This window comes from Poecilia mexicana, unplaced genomic scaffold, assembly GCF_051168715.1.
Source record: "Poecilia mexicana isolate PSO_F unplaced genomic scaffold, ASM5116871v1 scaffold_7, whole genome shotgun sequence".
NCBI classification, from domain to species: domain Eukaryota; kingdom Metazoa; phylum Chordata; class Actinopteri; order Cyprinodontiformes; family Poeciliidae; genus Poecilia; species Poecilia mexicana.
Window position 1 is genome coordinate 25598574 of NW_028263376.1, and position 20085 is coordinate 25618658.

The 20085-nt window shown below is 38.6% G+C and overlaps 1 protein-coding gene across 1 annotated transcript; it reads right to left on the reverse strand.

The window, feature by feature from the left end:
* Positions 1 to 203: 203 nt before the first annotated feature.
* bgnb (biglycan b) lies at positions 204 to 18171 on the reverse strand. Its single transcript, XM_015009967.2, has 8 exons — positions 17927 to 18171; positions 11843 to 12107; positions 6493 to 6605; positions 5735 to 5948; positions 5485 to 5595; positions 5162 to 5255; positions 2757 to 2895; positions 204 to 2676 (listed from the first exon to the last, which is right to left on the reverse strand). The coding sequence occupies exons 2-8, from the start codon at positions 12090 to 12092 to the stop codon at positions 2479 to 2481; spliced, it is 1119 nt and encodes a 372-aa protein (XP_014865453.1). The 5' UTR covers positions 12093 to 12107; positions 17927 to 18171; the 3' UTR covers positions 204 to 2478.
* Between the last annotated feature and the right edge of the window lie 1914 nt (positions 18172 to 20085).

Below are 20085 nucleotides of genomic sequence, written 5' to 3' on the forward strand. Positions count from 1 at the left end.
GAGCTCACTTATTTTCAATGATTTTCTGTTCCATAAAGACTGGATTAGTGCATTGAACATATATTACTTGTCATGTTAATAAATTGTGTCTAATGTTTGGATCCCTGCAGCTCCTCCAGAGTTACCATGGACCTCTTGGCTGATTTGAGTGTTGGTACTGTGATAATTTGTGGGTGAATGAAGGACCAAAGTGCAAGCCAGAGTCTGGGTGAGTATGATGAAAACTTTTTTCTTTAATAAAGAATCCAAAAAAATAAAACAAACTTACAAAAAAAAAAAAAAAAAAAAAAAAAAAAAACAGGGAGGCAGAGCAGAACAAAAATTCCTGGAACCAGGAACAAAAAGCCAGCAGACAGAAACGGGGAAGTAACAGGACTAAATGGGAGAAACCAGCGAAAAGGAACGAGAGAGAGGTGATTAGATACTGGGAGTGTGAATACTGGAGCAATGTTTCCAGACTAACTGAGTAACAAATTGCATGTCTGAGGGAACACAGAAAATGGGACAGGGGTCGAGGGAGAGTACACAACTGGAAGTACGAAAAAGGATCTAAGAGTACTATATGAGTAGACACAGGGAATAAATAAACATAATAAACTAGAATCACTAAGAACGGATTGAACTGAAGTGACATAGAAACAAGGCTGATCTACTCAAAATAAGAAATAAAAAACATTATAAACAAACCCCGAAACAACTCAACAACCCAGGACCCTGACAGATACAGCTCTGATCTGTCAGCGTAGGTTGATGTTTATGTCCTTCTAGGCTTTGTGGTTGTGCTGCAATATTGGATTATAGACAGTGAAATCATCAAAACTGTGGAAAATGCTTCGAATTCCCGTATACTCGCGGTACTGTTCACTCATCAATGTTCTCTCACAAACCTCTGAAGCCTTCACATAACAGGTTGATTCTAATTAGGTGACTTCTGAGAACATGGTTGCATGAGATTTTATTTCAGATATTATAGTAAAGAGGGGCAATCAACAATCTATAAAGTAAACCTTTTTTGTTCATTTTATTCTTCCGGTTCACAATTGTGCACGGTGGTGTGGTGAGAACGTTCAAAAAGCATGCAGCCCCCCTTTAAGTCAAGACTGTGTCCAATGAATATCCGGGGACCATAAAATGCAGCTATAAAACACATCAGTGTTCAACTGTGGAGCATTTTTCTTAATATTTATTTATTAACTTTGCAAGGTTTGATTTCATTCATGTTGTATTTTCCATCTCTTTTTTTTATTTTCTTCTTTATTCCAGACACACCATTCAACCCAGGGCCACCAGTTTGTTGGGGGGTTTTCTCGCTGAATGCAGCAGGCTAAAAATGTCTTTATTCACATGCAGCAGTAGGTTGTCAGATTACAGAATAGAGACAGGACATAATACTTATAGCTAAAGTAGTTGCACATAGGGGTACCATTGTAAACATGCTACCTCACCGCCCACCTTCCCCTAAAACCCTTCGCCTACTGCCCCAACTCCTGACTCCTCCATACTGTACCCTGAAGCAAATAAAGCATATAAGGAAATCTGTGCAAAACAATGCTTCATCACTACTACTGTTTCTTGCACTTTGTGAACACACTACCTTCATTGTCTTAAAGCAAGCGGGTGTATTTATTGAGTGTGGGATAGACCCTGACTATATTTAATAAAAGGCACAGAATGAACTCAGTAAGAAATCTGTATAAAATATTTCAGTAAGGTGCATTAAAAGGATTTCCCTTCTAATTATTATTATATATATATATTTTTTTTATCTCTGGTTCTTGGAGATGGAGTAAAACTACTCTGACTTTCTAACTTCATATGTCAGAATCACAGAGTTCATGACCAAAATACATTAAATCAGTGAATTAACTAAAATGGGGACAAACTTTGCTTTTGTTGTTTGTTTTTTAACAAATCAGCACACAGAGGACATAGAGCACCTTCATATATATATATATATATATATATATATATATATATATATATATATATATATATATATATGCACTGCTTATCATTGTTTTACTTATATTTCTTACCAAAGAAAACGACAATAGAACCTCAGTCACAATAACAACTATAGTAAAGATTGATGTGCTGAAATATTTCACAAGGTTTCAGCACTCTTCACACTGACTTAGATGGAAAATAGCTTCAAAACTGCAATCTGAAAATGCAAAGCTGGTTGCAGTTCTGCACAAATTCTGCTCTCCACCTACTTCAAGTTCTGGGATTATGTATTTCACTTTGCTGTCTACTCCATACGTTTATTACCCATCTCCTCCACTACTCGATTTCACCACAAAAGTTACAACTATAAACTCAATAATCTCAGACATAGATTCCTTTCGTGACATCTCAAGTTTTTTTTTTTGTTTTTTTTGTTTTTTTTAGACATTATTTAAATTATGGTTCTTCTATTCGTGTTTTTCCTCAACACTTTGACCTCATTCTTTGTGTTGCCGAGTATTTCCCTTGGTTTTATTTTTTGTAATTTCCGAACTGAATGGCAAACCGGTCGTTCACGCAGCGGAATGTTGCCGGCTGCACCTCCCAGTAGTTCACAGGGTTTTCAAACAGGCTGATGCCGTTATAGTACGTCCTCTTCATCCCGAACCCTCGGGGGCAGAAGTCGTCCACGCCCACCTGGCTGATGTTATTGGAGTGGAGATACACCACCTTAAAAACAAAGCAAGACGATAAGTTAGAACAAAAAAAATTTTTAAATCTGGTAAAAACAAAAAGTTATTCAGGCTAACCTGCAGGTACTTCATGTTCGGGAGGCCTTTGGGAACTCGTGTGAGCCGGTTGTTATCCAGATGCAGCTCCCTCAGCATGGGCAAAAATGACAGGCTGCCATTCTCTATGTTGAGGATATGGTTAAAGCCAAGACCCAATCTAGAAAATGAAAGAAGAGAAAAAAAGTTTTAAATTCAAAAACCAGTGACTTGCTCTTAGAACAAATTCCACTCTTCACTACTTGAGTGTTCATCAAAGCACCAAAGTGCTTCCCCTTAGTTGGGCATAGAAGTGGCCATCTATAAAACAGTAGTTCAATTCTTTTCTTCAGAAAAGAAATTAAAACAAAGGCAACCAATTTGAATTTGTGCATTTCGCATGGGACCTTCTGACATTTAACCACCATTAAGCACACGGGTTGATTATTAAAATAGAGACTTGACATTTTAGAGAAGCAGATCTATTACTAACATTTGTGTTTTTAAGTTTTGCAATATTTATGAGATGAAAAAAAGTTTCTAAAGGTAATTACTAGGAGCCTTTTTTTTAACATCGATTACGCAAAAAAACTGCCGAGACAAACTATTTAAATTGAGACATGCAAATAAGAAAGATTAAAATGACATACGGAACCATTTTGCATTATTAGATAGTTCATTGGAACATATTAAGAAATGCCTCTACTGTGGTTGAGGACACACAATACATTTCAAAGTCTAAAGTCTCCACTAATTCTTATAAAACAACTATTTAGTTATTCCCACGCCCTGAAATCCATCTCAACTCGGAGCTCCCAGTTGTAAAGATTACACCAACCACTAATGGCTTCCACACTGTGAGGAGAATCGCATACTGTTAGTTGTGTTGTTCGGTTTGTTTAGCTAAATGACTCCCGTCCCGTCATACTGGAAGCATTTCAGTCAAAGGGAGGAGCATCAAAGAAGCTGTAGATCATGGGTTAGATTTAATTATCATGTTGAGTTTCCCTTATCTTTATTAGTGCTCCTCTTTGAAGGTTAATGTGAGGCAATTGTGTTTGTTTTGAAGGCTTGGGATTTAATGAACACAGCCCCAGTCATGACCATAGTATTTTTTATTTTTTTTATTTTTATTTTTTATGATACTTGCTGTGAACTCTCTCTACAGTGATTTGCAATGCATACTTTGGGAATTGGAGGGAAAATAATCTGTGGTCTTAATTTTTTTTTCTTTTTTTTTTTTTTTAGAAAATAAAAATCTAAAAAGAGTTACATGCACCAGCCCCAGACTAATTGGTTTTATAACTTTGTGTTTACGCATTTGTCAGACAGTCAACAAATGAGGATATAAAAGTGCAGTTGACATCTAAGCTGACAATAAGCTACTGCTGCTTTGCAGAACCTCCTTCTGCTGCAATTACAAGTGGAAGCCTACCAGCTCTGCACATTTGGAGTCTGAAATTTCTGCCTGTTATTCTTTTCAAAATGTTTGTCATATTTGAAAAATACGCATTAGGTTTCGACCATTCAAAGACATAATTATGCTTGGTTTTAAATACAATAACTGTAGCTCTGGCGGTATGTGAAGGGTGGTTTCACATCAGTTTCAAGTTTCTGAAACTACAACTTTCCTTTCATGTATTTAGAGCCATCCATCTTTCCATGAATTATGATCAGCTTTCAACCCACCTGCAGCATCATATTACTGTAAAAATTAAAATGACAGACCTGCCCAAGAAAACCAATATGCTGTTTATGTGTAATATTTCCCCTCATTCCATCTAAGTTTGTCATAGATGACAAATTACTTTGTACTTTGTGTTGAGAAGAGCATGCTAAGTGACAATGGAAATTCCTGCTTGTTGTTATAACGTTTTTTTGAAAAAAGTACTTCTTTGAAAATATGGACTGTGGACACTGACGTTAGTGTAAGAAACATCTGTGGTAGCTGCAACATGTTGTGGTCTGAGATGGTATTTTAGACTTCTATAGTGTCTTCAATAGGATAATTCTTTTCCATACAGTTTGCACACAAAAATAATATTTTCCAGCGTCCCATTAGATTGCTTTTTGAAGCAAAAATTAACCAAATGTGTGCTAAGAGAAGCGGCTTTTGTTGTTCATCGCTGCTTTTTGTGGATATTGTTTGTGCGTCAAATTTATGGGCGTACTGGAAACATGCGAATGCAAAGGTTCCAGCCTTAACCTTTGTTTGTAAAAAAATAAAATGAGATAAATTGTGTTAAAATGTTTAGCGTGTTTAAAATCTGTGTAATTGATTAATCAAAATTAATGAAATTTGATTAGTTGCAATCAAACCATGCCCCAGTTATTTTAGTCAAGAACTCTTGCTAAGATTTGAAAAGTTAATATTGTGGTTTGTGGCTGGTTTTCAGATGGAGATCAAAAACAGTCAAAACAGTTTGATGTCTAGGTGTGAAAAATACCTGTGGAGGTTTTTGTAGCGGCTCAGGTCCTCCAGTTCCACAGCCTGGATCTGGTTGTGGTCCAGATGAAGCTCATGAAGACTGTCTGGAAGATCTAAAGGTCAAACCCCAAACATTTGAGTTACACGGCATGAAAGTCAAATAAAACTGTTTAATATCTGAAAGGTTAATGCATGCAAAAAGATAAGTAAAATTAAACAAGGCTGAAGGTTTTTGGAGAGCTTAAAATAGCTTCAGGGAAACCCAGAGCCAATCCTTTAAATAGTCCACGAACTTTTGTTTCTAAATTTCTTGGACTTCAATCGAAATATCTGGCTTCCTACCTTTAGGCACTCCAGTAAGCTTGGCCTCTGATATGCGCAGATAATTTAATTTCAGTCCTTTAAAGGCTCCAGGCTCAAAACCACTGTTCTGGATAGGGTTTGCTCCCATTTCTGCAAGATAAAGTCAATATTAAAGCCATGAAATAAACTTTTCTCCCTTTAATTTACCAAGTCCGTGGTGGTGCCACACATACTGTGGCGAGTACCACAGAGTATCGCTGGGATTGTTGAAGTCATCGGCATTTCTAACCTATGCAGTGCATGTTGCCCAGTCCTGAGAAGGATCCAGCTGCCACCTTCTTGATGCGGTTCTCATGAATCCTCAGCTCAACCAGAGAGGCAGGCAGGTTTTTGGGGATGGCGGCCAGCAGATTCTTTGAAAAGTAGAGCTTCTGCATGTGCTTCAAAGGGGCAAAAGTCTTGGGATGGACTTTGGAAATCTTGTTATTCCTCACAGAGAGTGCCTAAAAATAACAACAAATGAAAGCACAAAGACAAAAGCTCTGCATTTCATACGGATAAGATCTTCATTAGGATTCTTTTTTTAAAAAGTGAATGTAGAAAAACATAAAGTTGTATGCAGAGTGCACAAAAGCTCCTTTATTTAGTCTCTGCTTGTACTATAGTGATCTATGCAAGGTATAATCTGGTAAGGCTAAAGCAAATGCGCAAAGATAGTGAGCATTTGCTTTACTCAGGAAGTTCATAAACTGCCAGACTTAATATTTCTTTTGGTCAGGGATCTTGAATGAGGGTCAGTCTTGAGTAAAGCCTTTTTGCTTGGAAGTCCTCCACACTCCAAACTGGTCACGTTTTAACACAGTTAAGGTTTTCTGTGAACTGAGTGAGAAACAGAGGTGAAATAAACTTCTAAATCCCAAAGAAGATGAGGATCAAGCTGAACTTCCACAAAAATAAAGCCAATAAAAAGCTGCAGCTGCAAAAACTTCAAGAGGTCAGTAAGGAGCAGAGCATTATGAACAGATCCCGACTGTGTGTGTCTCTTACATATAAGTTAGTAAGGCCTTTGAAGTCATTTTCTTTTAGCTCAGTGATACGGTTGTTCTGCAAGTCCAGGAACTTGGTGTCTGGAGGAATATTCCTGGGCACCTCTGTCAAACCTGAAGACAAGACCAACAAAAACAGAGAAGAGAGTCATCCTCCATTAAACGCTTCCCATGGTGAGAGTCAACCAACACCCAAAAACCAGTTTGTTTTCAAAAGAAAACCTCAAAGGGTATTTCACGCAGACACACGGTTTTAAAAAATAAATAGGTGCACACATCACAGCCCCGTATAATCTTAAATGACTACTTTTGTGCTATTTTAATAAAAAGGTTGACATTGACGCATACTTGGAGGTCACACATAGACATCTACAGTAGCAAGGGGACAGACTCACAAACACAGTCTCACAGAAACATGAACTCCCCTAATGCCAGATGGGGAAACCAGATGTTTTCCATCTGGTTTCCATTTGACATAAGTCACAAAGGATGGGACCGAAATGCCATAATCTAAGGCACACATCAAATAAAAAGTACGGGTGTAAAATGAACACATAAAATGAAAACACAAGCTGCGTGTGTTAATGTGCAAGTGATGTTAAGAACAAGTGTCTTCATTTTGTCATTTTTGTCCCTGTCCCTGAAAACCAAAAGCAGTTGCACTTCCTGGGGACATATTACAGAGGGAGGTTGAGCTTCTTTTTCATAAAGCTTATAGTTAAGAGTGGCTCAGGTTATATCCTAAGCTATAGTTATATCCTAAAGCTGCTATTAGAGTTACAGACTGCTTTACTTTTCTACACTTCATTTTTGCATTAGTCACAGCTATTGTTGCAATTACTTTTATGTTCTGTCCCTATTTTTCTTTCTATATAAGACATACTTAGTTGCTAAGTGCTCCCTGTTTATCTTTTCCATAGAAAGTAGCCCTGGCCCAGCAATTCTAACTTTTGTCTTTGTCTCTGTTTTTTTTATTTTTATATATATCAGTCTAACCTGTAGTCAGTCACGCCAGAGAGCTACAGATACTGAAACTGGTTCTGTTTTGGGTTTTCAGCCTGTGATTGGAGAGTGGTTTCTCTCCACAGTTGCCACAAGTCGTTCAACTACTAACTAACACATCACCACATATAGTTTATTACTTTTGGCTTGAAGTGTGACTATTTAACTATCCCTAACTGAAATAAATTCATGGTGTTGTACTCCAGTAGCTCTTGTAGCATCTCCACCAATAGGCTGTCTGTTTTTCAGGTTGGAGCTTGCCATCAGATGCACCTGGGCTCTGCTCTTCATTGTGCCTCATCTGCTTATTGGGGAGGTCAAGCCAATTGCTGCTGATTGTTGACGTCCACAATAAAATATGTGGTTTCTCAGAATTCACTGACGCTCATGCGGCTCATGCCGCTCCAATACCTGTCGCTACCAGGTAAGGTGGGGCTCGACTCAGCTTGGCTCTCCTTTCCACGCAGACAGAAAAGATGGTCAAACATGGCGAAAATACTCACTGAAACACAGATGTTCTCCAAAAAAAAAAAAAAATGGGAAAAAAATCCAAAGCTTAGTTCAAGTTTCAGATCTAGCAGAAAAATTTTTCTTCATCGTTTGTCACCACACAATTGACTGGAGACTCAAGAATGTGGAAACGCTCTTTATTCTTCAACGTTTAAAAGAATAACATGGAATTTGGAAAGTAATAAAGCTGACATTCCAGGGTCCTACTAATGAGCTGCTGCTATCTCTTCTTTTTGATGTGCCGACTATTTTCGTTTTGTGTACATTTTCCTTCCATGATTTAGTGGCTGGCAAAAAAAAAAAAAAAAAAAACATGCAAGTTGGCACACCTCTACCTTTTTAAAACTTGTGAGATTGACTGCCCTGTGTCACTTTCTGTTGATGGACTATCAGCCCATCTAATGTGTATTTATCCTGGTCAACAGAATGAAGCTGGAAGAGAATCCGAGTGATTAAAGCTGAGTGCTCGCTAAAAATGGGTTCATTCAAGTGCATGTTTTTGCCATTTAAAACATCTCAGACTTAAGGCTGTAGCAATTTGAGAGAATGCAATATTAATATTTTATATCAATTTCTTTAATTTTTAACGGCTTGTAGTTGTTGACACCATGCTGCTCCCAGGGTCCTCAGAATGACTGAGACTCTGAAAGCAGACCCCATTGCAATGCAAAAGTGGTGAATAACTCCCACTAATATTCTGGGTTTGAACATTTTAAATGACTATAGTTAAATCATAATGTTGTGAGTTGAACTTGATTGCACATAGCTTCTTCAAGGTCCTCGTAACTGTCATCACCCTGACTACTCTCTATTGCAGGTATGATACTGAATGCTCTTAATTACATTGGGCAACCCGAATTCAAAATAATTAAAATAATAATAATAAAAAAAAAAACTAATACACCTGCTTTATTCCTGAAAAAAAAAAAAAGACTCATTGCACAGCATAACCAGTAATCATAGAGACGAGCCACAGAGCCACGTGGACACATGTATCAGATGTGGTCAGAGGACGTGTAAGCACATCTCAACCCTGTTGAAACCTCATCTGGACCAGACCATGATGCAACGAGACCGACTGGTGAGAGCGCGCCAGCTGTCCCGATGGGACTCAACCAGCCTCCAACCACATCTGACCCACAAGACTATGCCCAGAGTTGTCCAACTACAGTTAACTTTAGATATATGGCTTAGGCTGTACTGTGCCACACCCTGAATGACACCACACAGGAACAAACCCTCAGCAGCTTCCTCTGGTAATTACCACACCCACTCAAAGCTCGGAGACCTGCTGCAGTGGCTCCTTCCAGGAAATTATTCCGTTTTTGCCACTGGTGAACCTACAAAAAAGTAATGCAGTGCAGTCCCAAAAATATTTAATATTCTTGGGAAAAAGATATATTTTTTTTATTTATTTTATGTTTAATTATGGTATTAAAATGCATATTTAAGATTCATTCATTTGCTGTTTCAAATGAAGGATGATAGATTTTACTCTTGCACATATTAATTATTACAAAAGAAGAATTCAATAACCAACCTTGTTTAAGCCAACATCGACAACACACTGTAATTTAAACTTTAGAAGTAAATATTGTATGAACTTTCAAAAGTCAGACTGAAGTGTCAATCAGTAGTAATTTAGATAATGGTTCCACATTACCAGCAGAACTAAACCATTCATGAACAAGAATCTACCTACTAAGCAATCTTCAAAATTTTCATAGAGCATATCATTCTAAAGGTAGATTGCTCAAAAAATATGATTTTGTTGGATCTTCAAATAAAGCTCAGACTTTAAGGGTAAGATAAAAGTCTTCCTCTTTCATGGATTATTTTATAAATAAAGTTGGCTGATTATTCCTTTTGGTGTAAAAGACAAATGCCAGCCAACGGTTATAACCAAATTTATTCAAAGCCCTGGTCGATTTAGAGTTAGTTATTTTCATTCAAACAAGAAGTTTGTTTCCTGGGCAAAAAAAAAAAGACATCTCTCAAAAGACCATAAAACAACGTAATGAAATATCGATTTACATTAAAAAATGTTTTCATTTCTCAACAGTCTATAAAAAAGAAAAATCTTCATTGACATTCAAATGCTTTTTTATAAATGCTGGCAATCTTTTGCATGTTTCCTCTGGATTTTACCAATTTACGTTTGGTGATGAGCTACAATTCTCTAAGTCCAACTTCCCATCCCTGCAAAACATCTATATTATTTCCAAGTCAGAAGTAATGTTAGTCAAATTAAAAGATTAAACTTAAAAGCCGAACTTTGCCAGTGGTCTGATTCATTTTGGGCTCAACTGTTAGTTCTGTTAAACGCATCAATATTTTGAAGGCAAGGACTGAATCAGATGGCAGGAACCAATAACATTTCTTTTGTAACTTTTCTTGTTTATGAATTACTGTTTTAAACCAGTGACTTCCATAATGAAGATGCTGTGAACCATGAAAGAAAAGACCTGATATTTTTCTTTCGATAGCCAAGTCCAACTATACTTCCAACTTGTTTTTGTGTTGATAGTGTGTCTACTAACTTACTTGCATCAAGGTGTAAAAAAAATAAATAAATCTAGCATTTTACTCAGCTTTCTGCACGTAACCCTCCAAATTTATTTTGCATTTTGCAAAAAAAAAAAAAAAAAAAAAAAAAAACAACTCACCAAGACCATAATCAAGTGAATCCTTTAAACTTCAAAACCCCACACCGCAACTCTTCACCCATATCAGCCACAAATCCCAAAGCTTAAACACAAACTGACAACCCTTTCACCCGCTAAGCCCCCCAGTCCCTCACCAACCAACACAAATTCTCAACATCATGTTGGGATGCAGGCTGAGAGGAGACAGACGCCACCACCAAAATACATCTGTTCTAAATAAGCACTTGACATCTCGGAAATTATACGCTTCCACTTTTACCCGCTTCAGAAAAGACTGAGGACAGTAAATATACAGAGCTTTTAAAATGATGATTCAACAAAACCATCCCGTCTAAAGACGGATTTCTTATTGGAGCTTAATGGCAAGAATATCACAGAGACACTTTTTTATTTATAGGATAGGACGGCTAGAGGACTTTAACTGCTCCCACAAAGGGAGAACTGTTTGCACTTTGAATATCCACAGGATGCTGAAATATAAACAGAATCCCAAAAAGACTGGTGCGCATAATAAAGCTTTTTTGATGTAATTGAGTGTCATTTATTTGCATAAAAGTAGTATATACTGAGATTCCATCTTGTCTGATCAAGCAGTATTACCAGAAGGGAAATCACAACAGTACAAGATCCTTCATTTAGATCTGGAAAGCCTTCTCATGCTGAACTTTTCATCATTTTGTATCCTGCCCTTCATCTTTAAATCCGTGTTCCCTCCATCTTGGATTTAATCAAATAATTAGCATGTGGTCTGACACACAAAACAAAACAAAAACCCTTCTCCAAAGTCAGTAAGGAAATGACAGACATCCTGTTTTTAGTGCAAAAATAATTCATTTTTCTCCACCACCCCTGATGTTGTTGATCCAGCCTTTTGCTTTTAATTACATTTTTTCTCTTTACTGTCATCTCCCACATAAAAAATCAAAAAAAAAAAAAAAAAAAAAAAACTGGAACACATAATCCCTAAAGGAAATGTTTTTCCCAGTAAAAACATAACAGCATAACCAGGAGGGAGAAACTGCCTCTTTTAGACCCAATTTATGAGTTTGTAAAACTAGATTACTGTGTGCTCCTCAGCCATTAAAGTAGTGCCTTCATGTGTCTGACTTTCAACACTCTCGGGCTTCTTGTGCTGTTTGCCCACTGGGTGTCTTCACATGCACTCTCACTAACCGAGGTCCGAGCACTGGACGACCCGAAGCTGGCAGTGGCATCCGAACGGACACATGGGAACGTCGGGAGTGAGGATCTCCTCCGTGGCTGAGCCTTCGTTCTGATCCCTCATCATCGACATCATCCCGCCGTCCTCCAGACTGTCCAGGGCAAAGTCCCAAAAGCCCCTCTGTTCAAAGGGCAAAGCGGAGGAGCTAGAGAGCAGCTGGGCTGCACACAGCAATAACAAAAGGGAGCAATGTGGCAACATCTTAGACGAAGACACCTGGGAAAACATGGAGAAATGGGAGAGCAGCGTGAGTTTTACTGAATCTGAATGCAGCCACACGGAATGCCTTTTATTCTCAAAACTTCGATTGTGTCCCATAAAGACCCATTCATTAAACTGGAATAACACTAATTTTTAGGAATTGTATCACTAAATGAAACACATTATCCAGATGAATCACACACAGGTGGATGTTTGAAAACCTTTATTTCTGCTAATTATGATTATTTCCCACTTACAACAAATGAAGACATACATTTTTAATCTGACAAACTGACCTCATCTGAATGAGGTCAGTTTGATGAGGTCATCATCTAAGTCTTTTTATTTTATAATTCTGTAGAACAACAAATGTTCTGTAACCCTTGGATTCCTTTGCATGCAATGGAGGTGTTTCATCATTCACACTTTAAAACCAGTTATGAAAAATCTTAATCATGCTTGGAAAACCTTTGGTAAAAAAAAAAACAAAAAAACTGTTAAAATGGATTGAAAATGAGTCAAAGTGATGCATATTTTCTATCATGATGCATAGTTTTGGAAAAGGTTAAATTAACTGCTGCAAATGATCTCAAACTACTTTTTTTTTCTTGACCTCCGTCTGCAGGTGCAGAAGACTGCAAACTTATTGGAAATATACAGGTGATGCATTCAATGTAACATACAGACAGTGCCTCATTTCCAACGCTGTGACCCTCCCAACTGGGAAATCCTGTCACTGACGTGGAGTCAATGAAGTGGTCAAAGGATATTATGAAATGGTCTACTTATCCTTAATTACAAGGGCCCTACTGTTTACACCACACCTCACAAGCAGACTCGGGCTGGAGGCTAAAGAGGAGAAATGCACTCATTCCCCCTGTCCCACTTGCCAGAAAATGACCCAGCTAGGGAAAATGTCTCCTACTACCACACCAAATTTTCACTATCCGTCTGCTGCCCTCCAATGTTCCCGGCAAAGTGAGTCGCTTGCTCACTGTCCAATCAGATAGCAAAGAATGTATTACCTAAAATGATGGAAAGGTTTATTCCTTTAAATTGGGCTTTGCAACAAAGCAGGCCATTCACTTGCGAGGAAGTGTCTGGATATTGTGAAACGCAGTCTCCATGATGTCAGAGTTGTGTGCACACACACGCATACACACACACACACACACACTTGCCACACACTAATCAAGGTCCCCAGAACTTTTAACATGTTTGTGTCTGTTTGTTTGCGACTTGACAAACCAAAAGGTGAACTCAACCTGTAAATCCAGACGAAAAAATATATGTATTTCATGGATGAACCAATATTTTTACTTGGTCAATTGATTTGGACAGCAGGAACTGTGAGCCTTGGGGCTAATCCAATTTAAGTAAAACTGGCTCCCACACGACACACATGGACGACCTGAAAGCCTGTAATCGCCAACCTTGTCGTGCCAGTTCCTCCTCTGACCTTGTCTGTTGTTTATTGTGTGTAGGCTGGAAAGTCTTGTTGTTAATATGTAGGGCACAAACAGTACGTTTGTTGAGGAATCTTACTGTGATGTAACATGATATCTACGTCAAGCTACAGGGGTGTAAGATGGAGTTTATCTTATTGTCAGAGTCAAAAGTCATGGATAACAAAGAAGAATGAAGTAGGAGGAATTTGGGTCATTTACTTCCAGATGTCTAAATGCGCCTTTTTGTTGTTGTAACGGTTTACTGTGCCTCATTTTACTACAAATACATCTAAATGTTTAGTATCCCATTATAAACATGCTTAAACTTAATTCCCCCATATGTTTTATCCAAAGACGTTTATCCATTTACCGTACGTCTGATTGTAGTTTAAATCCGTTCGTGCAATCCTCTCTGCAACTGAAGGGGTTTTAACTCTATTCAAAGAAATACTCGCTACAATTCAAGGCAATGAAACAAAGAGCCCGTGCATGATGTGAACCTGGGCTGAAAGCATGAATAAATGGCTCACTGCAGACTGGTCTTTGTAATAAAAATAGCTGCCAAATTATACCATTTTGTAGAAAAGAAAGAAAACACCACTGGCCTTGGCTTAACCAGAAGAATGCAGCCAAGAGGACACGGGGAGAGCATATAGAGTCAACATCGCATAATCACATGCGACATACAAAGATGCACAAAAGAGCTCGGTTGTACACCAGACTTATTTATAGACCGACAACTTTAGCTGTTTATTCTTTGCATCGTGACTGCAACTACGAATTGTAAATCTCGAAATGTGACACCGGCACTCCAACTCGTGGGGCAGTTTTTGTCTCGGTTTACAGGGCAACAGTAGCAGACAAAGAGTTGCAGAAGGTCTGGGTGTGATTGAGGGAAACAGGCAGATGTGAGCCAGTACAGTCTCTCATCAGCACTTCTGACGTATAGAGTTGCTATAAACACAACATAACGATAAGACTAAACTACATCCCACAATCAAGCTGCCCTAATAACCACTTTTATCTGGCTCTGCTGTTTGTGCACATAAATTCCTCATCTCTCCCTTCAGTTAAGCTGCAAGCTGTCAAACATCCGGCACTGATGAAAACAAACCAAAGGCAGAGATTTTAATTGTTGTTGCTTCAGCTTTCCTTCCACCCAACGGCCGCGAATGGTTTAATGGATGGATGCATGCATAGGCGGCTATTTCTGCCTTGCTATAATGTGTGGGGCTGTGAAGAGTGTGTATGTGAGTTCAGAGGGATGGGCGTAGGGTTAGACGGGAGAATGAAAAATGACCCCCCAAAAAAAACATAAATAAAGTTGGGTTACGAAAGACACAAACAGAAAGTGGGAGTTATATGTCAACAGTCTTATTGCTGCTCTACATGGCCAAAGACAAAAGTTAGCGCTGCATAATACTGTCTGTTCTTTCCTGGACATTGAAAGTTACTTTCTGAAGCACTCAAGCACTTTCTAAGTACTTGAAGGCTACTTTCCAGAATGCACAAGGCACTATACTGAAAATTAGTGGATGAGAAGTATTCGAACTTCAGCATACATTTTAATATTGCCTCCTTCTAATAAATCTTATTTCCTTTAAGCATCCAGTATCTTCCAGGAAAAGTACCAAAATGGGTTTTAAGAAATACATAGCACTACTGGACACCTACTGGCTAAGTACCTTTTTAAGACCCACTTCATAATATAGCCTAGAACCCAGAAATTTATAGCAAGGTAACCACTAATGCCCAAGAAAGTAACCAGTAAGCTCCAGGAAAGTTCCAGTAAAATGACTGGTAAGCTCAAGAAAGGGACCTTGAAGTTGCAGAAAAGTACCTCATGAGTTTCAAGACTGTAATCATAAAGTTCCATGAACACTAAAGGAGAGTACCCATTAATTCCCTAAAGAAAGCCTGGAGAGCACATAGTACGATCCAGAAATGACCTTGGACGTTCTGGAAACATGTCAGGTAAACGTAAGCTCCTAGAAAGTTCAGGAATATACTCTTTCTAAATTCTAGAACATACATGTTAGATGTATTTTCACCTGAAAAGTACATAATACACCCTGTAACATGTAAATCTGTCTGGAACTATGTAGGCATGCACTGAAGCTGACAAGATTCTCCTGTTTCATATTGATATGAAGCTTCCCAAATCAACGATGAATCAGTTAATGGAAGGTGCATCTTTTCTCCTCCTGACTGAAACTCCTCGATGCAGACACGCCAGCCAAGAGAAACTGGAAACCTTTGGTTTTTCTGTACACAGCAGCTAAAACATAATTCACCAGTTAAGTCGTCTAAGTTTCTTTAGTGAGCTTACTCATTTAAACTTCAGGAAGGGTAACAACATTTCAGTAAGTTTGAGATTTTATAAAACCATCAATTCTATTAAAAGTGTTGTCTCTGTGTTCTGGACAGGTCCTAACTACTCATTGGCGCTGCTAGAAATCCCCAAGGGTGGACATGCCTCAATCCTCCACAGTTCTGGTCGACACATACAACACTCCTTTATTTCATCTTTCCCCCCAGTAAATGCTGTTTTTACAGACAAGTTAAGGTGAGCTTGCCAAGCGCCAGCTGGCACCTAATAGCTGCTGTATTGGCAGCTGCCACGTCAACACTGAGTGCTGATTAAAATCACATGGTTGCTTCAGCTGATCTTAGTGCTGACTGAACATGAAATATTAGACACGTATCGGTACACCAATGCAAGGTCTTAATCGGTGTTTTCATTTAGGACAGTGTTGCCGTTCTGAACTTGATCCAAGCTGCAATAAACTCCGGACAAATAAAACGCAAATAGCTAAATGTACACAAGCGCTTTTGCATGTGGTAAACCGGCAACTTTATGGAATATACATAAACACGTGTGGTTCACAAATAATCTGTGAAAAACAATCTGGCTACTTGACTCGACTTCCTTCACTTCATTGTGCCAAGCGCTCCTCTGTGCAATCCCTAATTCTTGTCCTCCTCTGACATGAAGGCAGTTACTGCTAGGCGGGTCCGGTAAGCACACTCGGGTGGAGTTAACGCCACCAGCGGCTGTAATTTGGTGAGTTCTGTGCCTAAAAAAAGGATCTGCTTGGCAGCTACTCTTGTGCCGCCAAGCTTCGATGTGGTGGCAAGTTGTCCGGCATTGCAGAGATGAGGCCCAAGTAAAGCTGAGCGGAGAAAAAGAGTAACACAGATACATGAAAGGAAGGCCAAATTTCTCAGCAGCAGAGAGATTTGGTGAGACCTGAAGGTTCGCACCTGTGGGCAGATGGTTTTTGCTCTAAGAGTACAGATTTTCTGAAGTAAGAATAATAAAGAGAGAGGCCCTCTAAAAGAATTGAAATAAAAAGCCACTGCTTGGATGCAGCGATTTTAAAATTCAGCCTTCAAAAGAATGAAGGAGAGAACTCGGAGAGAATATGACACAATTAAAACAGAGACATGGACATACAGGGAGTTAGAGAGAACACAGACTGGCAGGTACACAGTGGTCAACCCACAGACTGGCTAATAGGCAGGCAGGGAGGAAGGTCAGGAAATACACACATCACACCATCAATTTCCACTGTCTGACCAATTTTCAGAAAGTCTGACGTGGTGCTGTTTGGGCCCATACAGTCTAAGTATTTAGTTTCATGAATACAGGTTTTGTGAACATTAAAATATAAAAAATAAAAAAAAGACTAAGTACTTCATCTATGAGCTGTTTTTTTTCCAATTGGTGTTTGGTTTACTGTAACACACCACAATAAAGCATCAACTAACTATGAGTCCAGGACTGGGTTGTGAAATGAGTTGCACGTTGTACCTTGGAAATATCTTGAATTTGAGTCTTATTGAAAAGTAAAGGTGTATTGATTGAGGGATAAACGTCAGAAAGTGCAATGCAACTTAATTATCACATCCCTTGAGCTGAGTGGAGATTATTTGCGCCATCTAGTGTGCGTGTCGAGAACTGTACAACCAAACTGTAACAGGTTGAGTGGAATAACTGCATACGTTTTTTTCTTATGCAGATATTATTTTCTATCCTCTTCTTTTCTTTTAATTTCCCTTTCTTCTGTTTTCTTTTCTTTTCCTTTCTTTTATTCTATTCTCTTTTCCTCTCTTTTCTTATCTTTTCCTTTCCAACAATAGTTCCGAGTTCAGCACGTTTAAACGTAAAGATTTGTTAATGCAATTGCTTCCTCTCTGTAGCATGAATAGCAACATTAAGACGCAGCCTACATTGAAAATAAAGAAAAAAATATTAATAATTAAAAAAAAATCTTAATGTGAAGCAATAGATAGAATACCAAAACTAAAATAGCCAAAAATAAAATGTCAGGTCTGAATAAAATCAAACTACTTTAGAAAGTATAAAGTAATCAAACTCCCTACCTTTTTTGTGTGTGAAGAAATAAGATATTCACTCCGAAATAAACAGGGTAAAGGAGATTTTTTTCTCTCTCTCCTTGTCCCCCTTCTCCCTGTGAAGACTTAAAGACGAGCTGCTATATTTTCATCACATTTAGGGATAGTCGCGGTGTCTCCCTCTCACATCCAGTCGCAGCTCCTCTCCCGCACTGCGTTCCTCTGCGAAACGTGTCAGACCACCGCGTGTGCGTCGGGGAATGACTGCGTGTCTGGAGAGTCTAGCCCCATAAACTTAGCAAGCCAGCCTACTTTCTGGCTTTCGGGGTGGAGGGAAGAATGGGAAGTTGAAAGTTGAGGAAAATTATTTAGTCAAACGCATAATTAAATAAATCTTCACAATCACCCGTTTAAGGTGGGCATAAATAATGTTCACAGAAAATGTGTCTTCTCCTAGTTATCAGACATTAAAACAGTGGGGGCGGGATAAAAGTTACAACCCCCTTTACTCTGTCAACACCAAATAAAATACAGTGAACCCAATTTCCTTCAGAGCTCAGTCATGTGTAGTTCAGTCTCGGGAATAAATCCTGCTGCTTTGTGAAGACATCTAAGATTTGTTAGGCTGCACAGTGGTGCAGTGAGTTGTTGTTGTTGCCTTGCAACAAGCAGGTCCTGGGTTCGAATCCCAGTATTTTGGTGTTGAGTTTGCATGTTCATCCTGTGTATGTGTGGGTTCTCCCACAATTGGATATATTCGACCTTAGTTTGTCTTGTTAATCAAGAAACAGTTATTAAATTCTTTCTGTCCGTCAGCATTTAAAGTCCATAGCAGAATTTACATTGGGTCCCCATTCCCGCTTTGCACTATCATTTAAAATTATAGCACCTCAAATGATAAGAGACAGTAAATTTTCCATCTTACATGGCAGTTGTGTAAACAATACGGCTCTTTGTCAGTTCATTTGAATTGTAAAAAAAAAACCTTTAAATTTCAAATTTTATAAACAAATCAAGAATCTTTGCCATTCATAACTCTTTTAATCAGAGGCTTATGTTTGACAAGTGGAACCACAAATATGAAGTTTTAATATATAAAATCTGTTGGAGATATCAAGTCCTCTCCAGTGCCCCCTGCTGGCCCAGCCCCAACAGTTTGCTTATGAAGTTGTCTATCTCTAATTAATGAGAAAGAAGCAACCCATTTTAGTTTTTACACCTCAAGGCCACAATTTTATAAAAGTGTTCTTCACAGAGGTACTAACCCCCACCCCCCACCCCCCACCCCGTACTCTCATTATCATAGAAACCTGTTTTTTGCCAAGAATAACGTCTGATTGTATAAAGAGGTGTTTTTACACATATTTGTAAGATGATTACTGCTGTTATAAAACTGGCCTGCAGAAAGTCTTTCACAACATAGTCCCTGGACGATCTTCAAGGGTGATTGCAGAATAAAACTTTTTTCTGTAGGACTGATTCTCAATTTTGAAGTAACTGGTTTTTTTTTTTCTCTTTCACAGTTTGCTATTTAATCCTTTTTTTTCTTTTTTTTTTTTTTTTTTGCTGGATATCGGTCCATTTCTCTCTCACACACACACTCAGTTCCTCTCTCTGTGTACTCCCAATACCTAGAGTGAGAGAGAGGAAGAAATGCCAAGCCATTCCATCTGGGAACTTTTCCATCCTCACGTAAACACTGTCACACGTATGTTTTCTAGACATTTACACACACCACTTGAATCACTGCTACTTGTATACTATAGAGTGAAATCAGTTTGACATTCATTACTATTTATGCAATTAGACATAGGCACACATAGTTGCATTTTGATCTATATGTATGTATTTTCCTTTTCTGTAGATGTATGCAGACCAGATCAATGCCCCCCAGGGGGTTAATGGCAGTAAAAGTCAGATAAACCCTTTTTTGCAGATGATACTCCGTCTTCCTCTCATTCTCTCCTTTGGGAAGAGAATGTGGATGCAAGTCTTTCTCTGTGCTCGTGTGCATCCTGCTGTGGTTCACTTGATTATGGTGTTAGTCTATAGCTAGAGGGCTTGGCATTCAAATTAAACCCGTTTTGCCCTGTAACACTCGAGCAGCTAACGTGTCTTTAGAGATCAGTGCAACCACTCGCTTTGTCTTGAGTCGGCGCTGCCATTTTGTGTTTTCTATTTGAGGC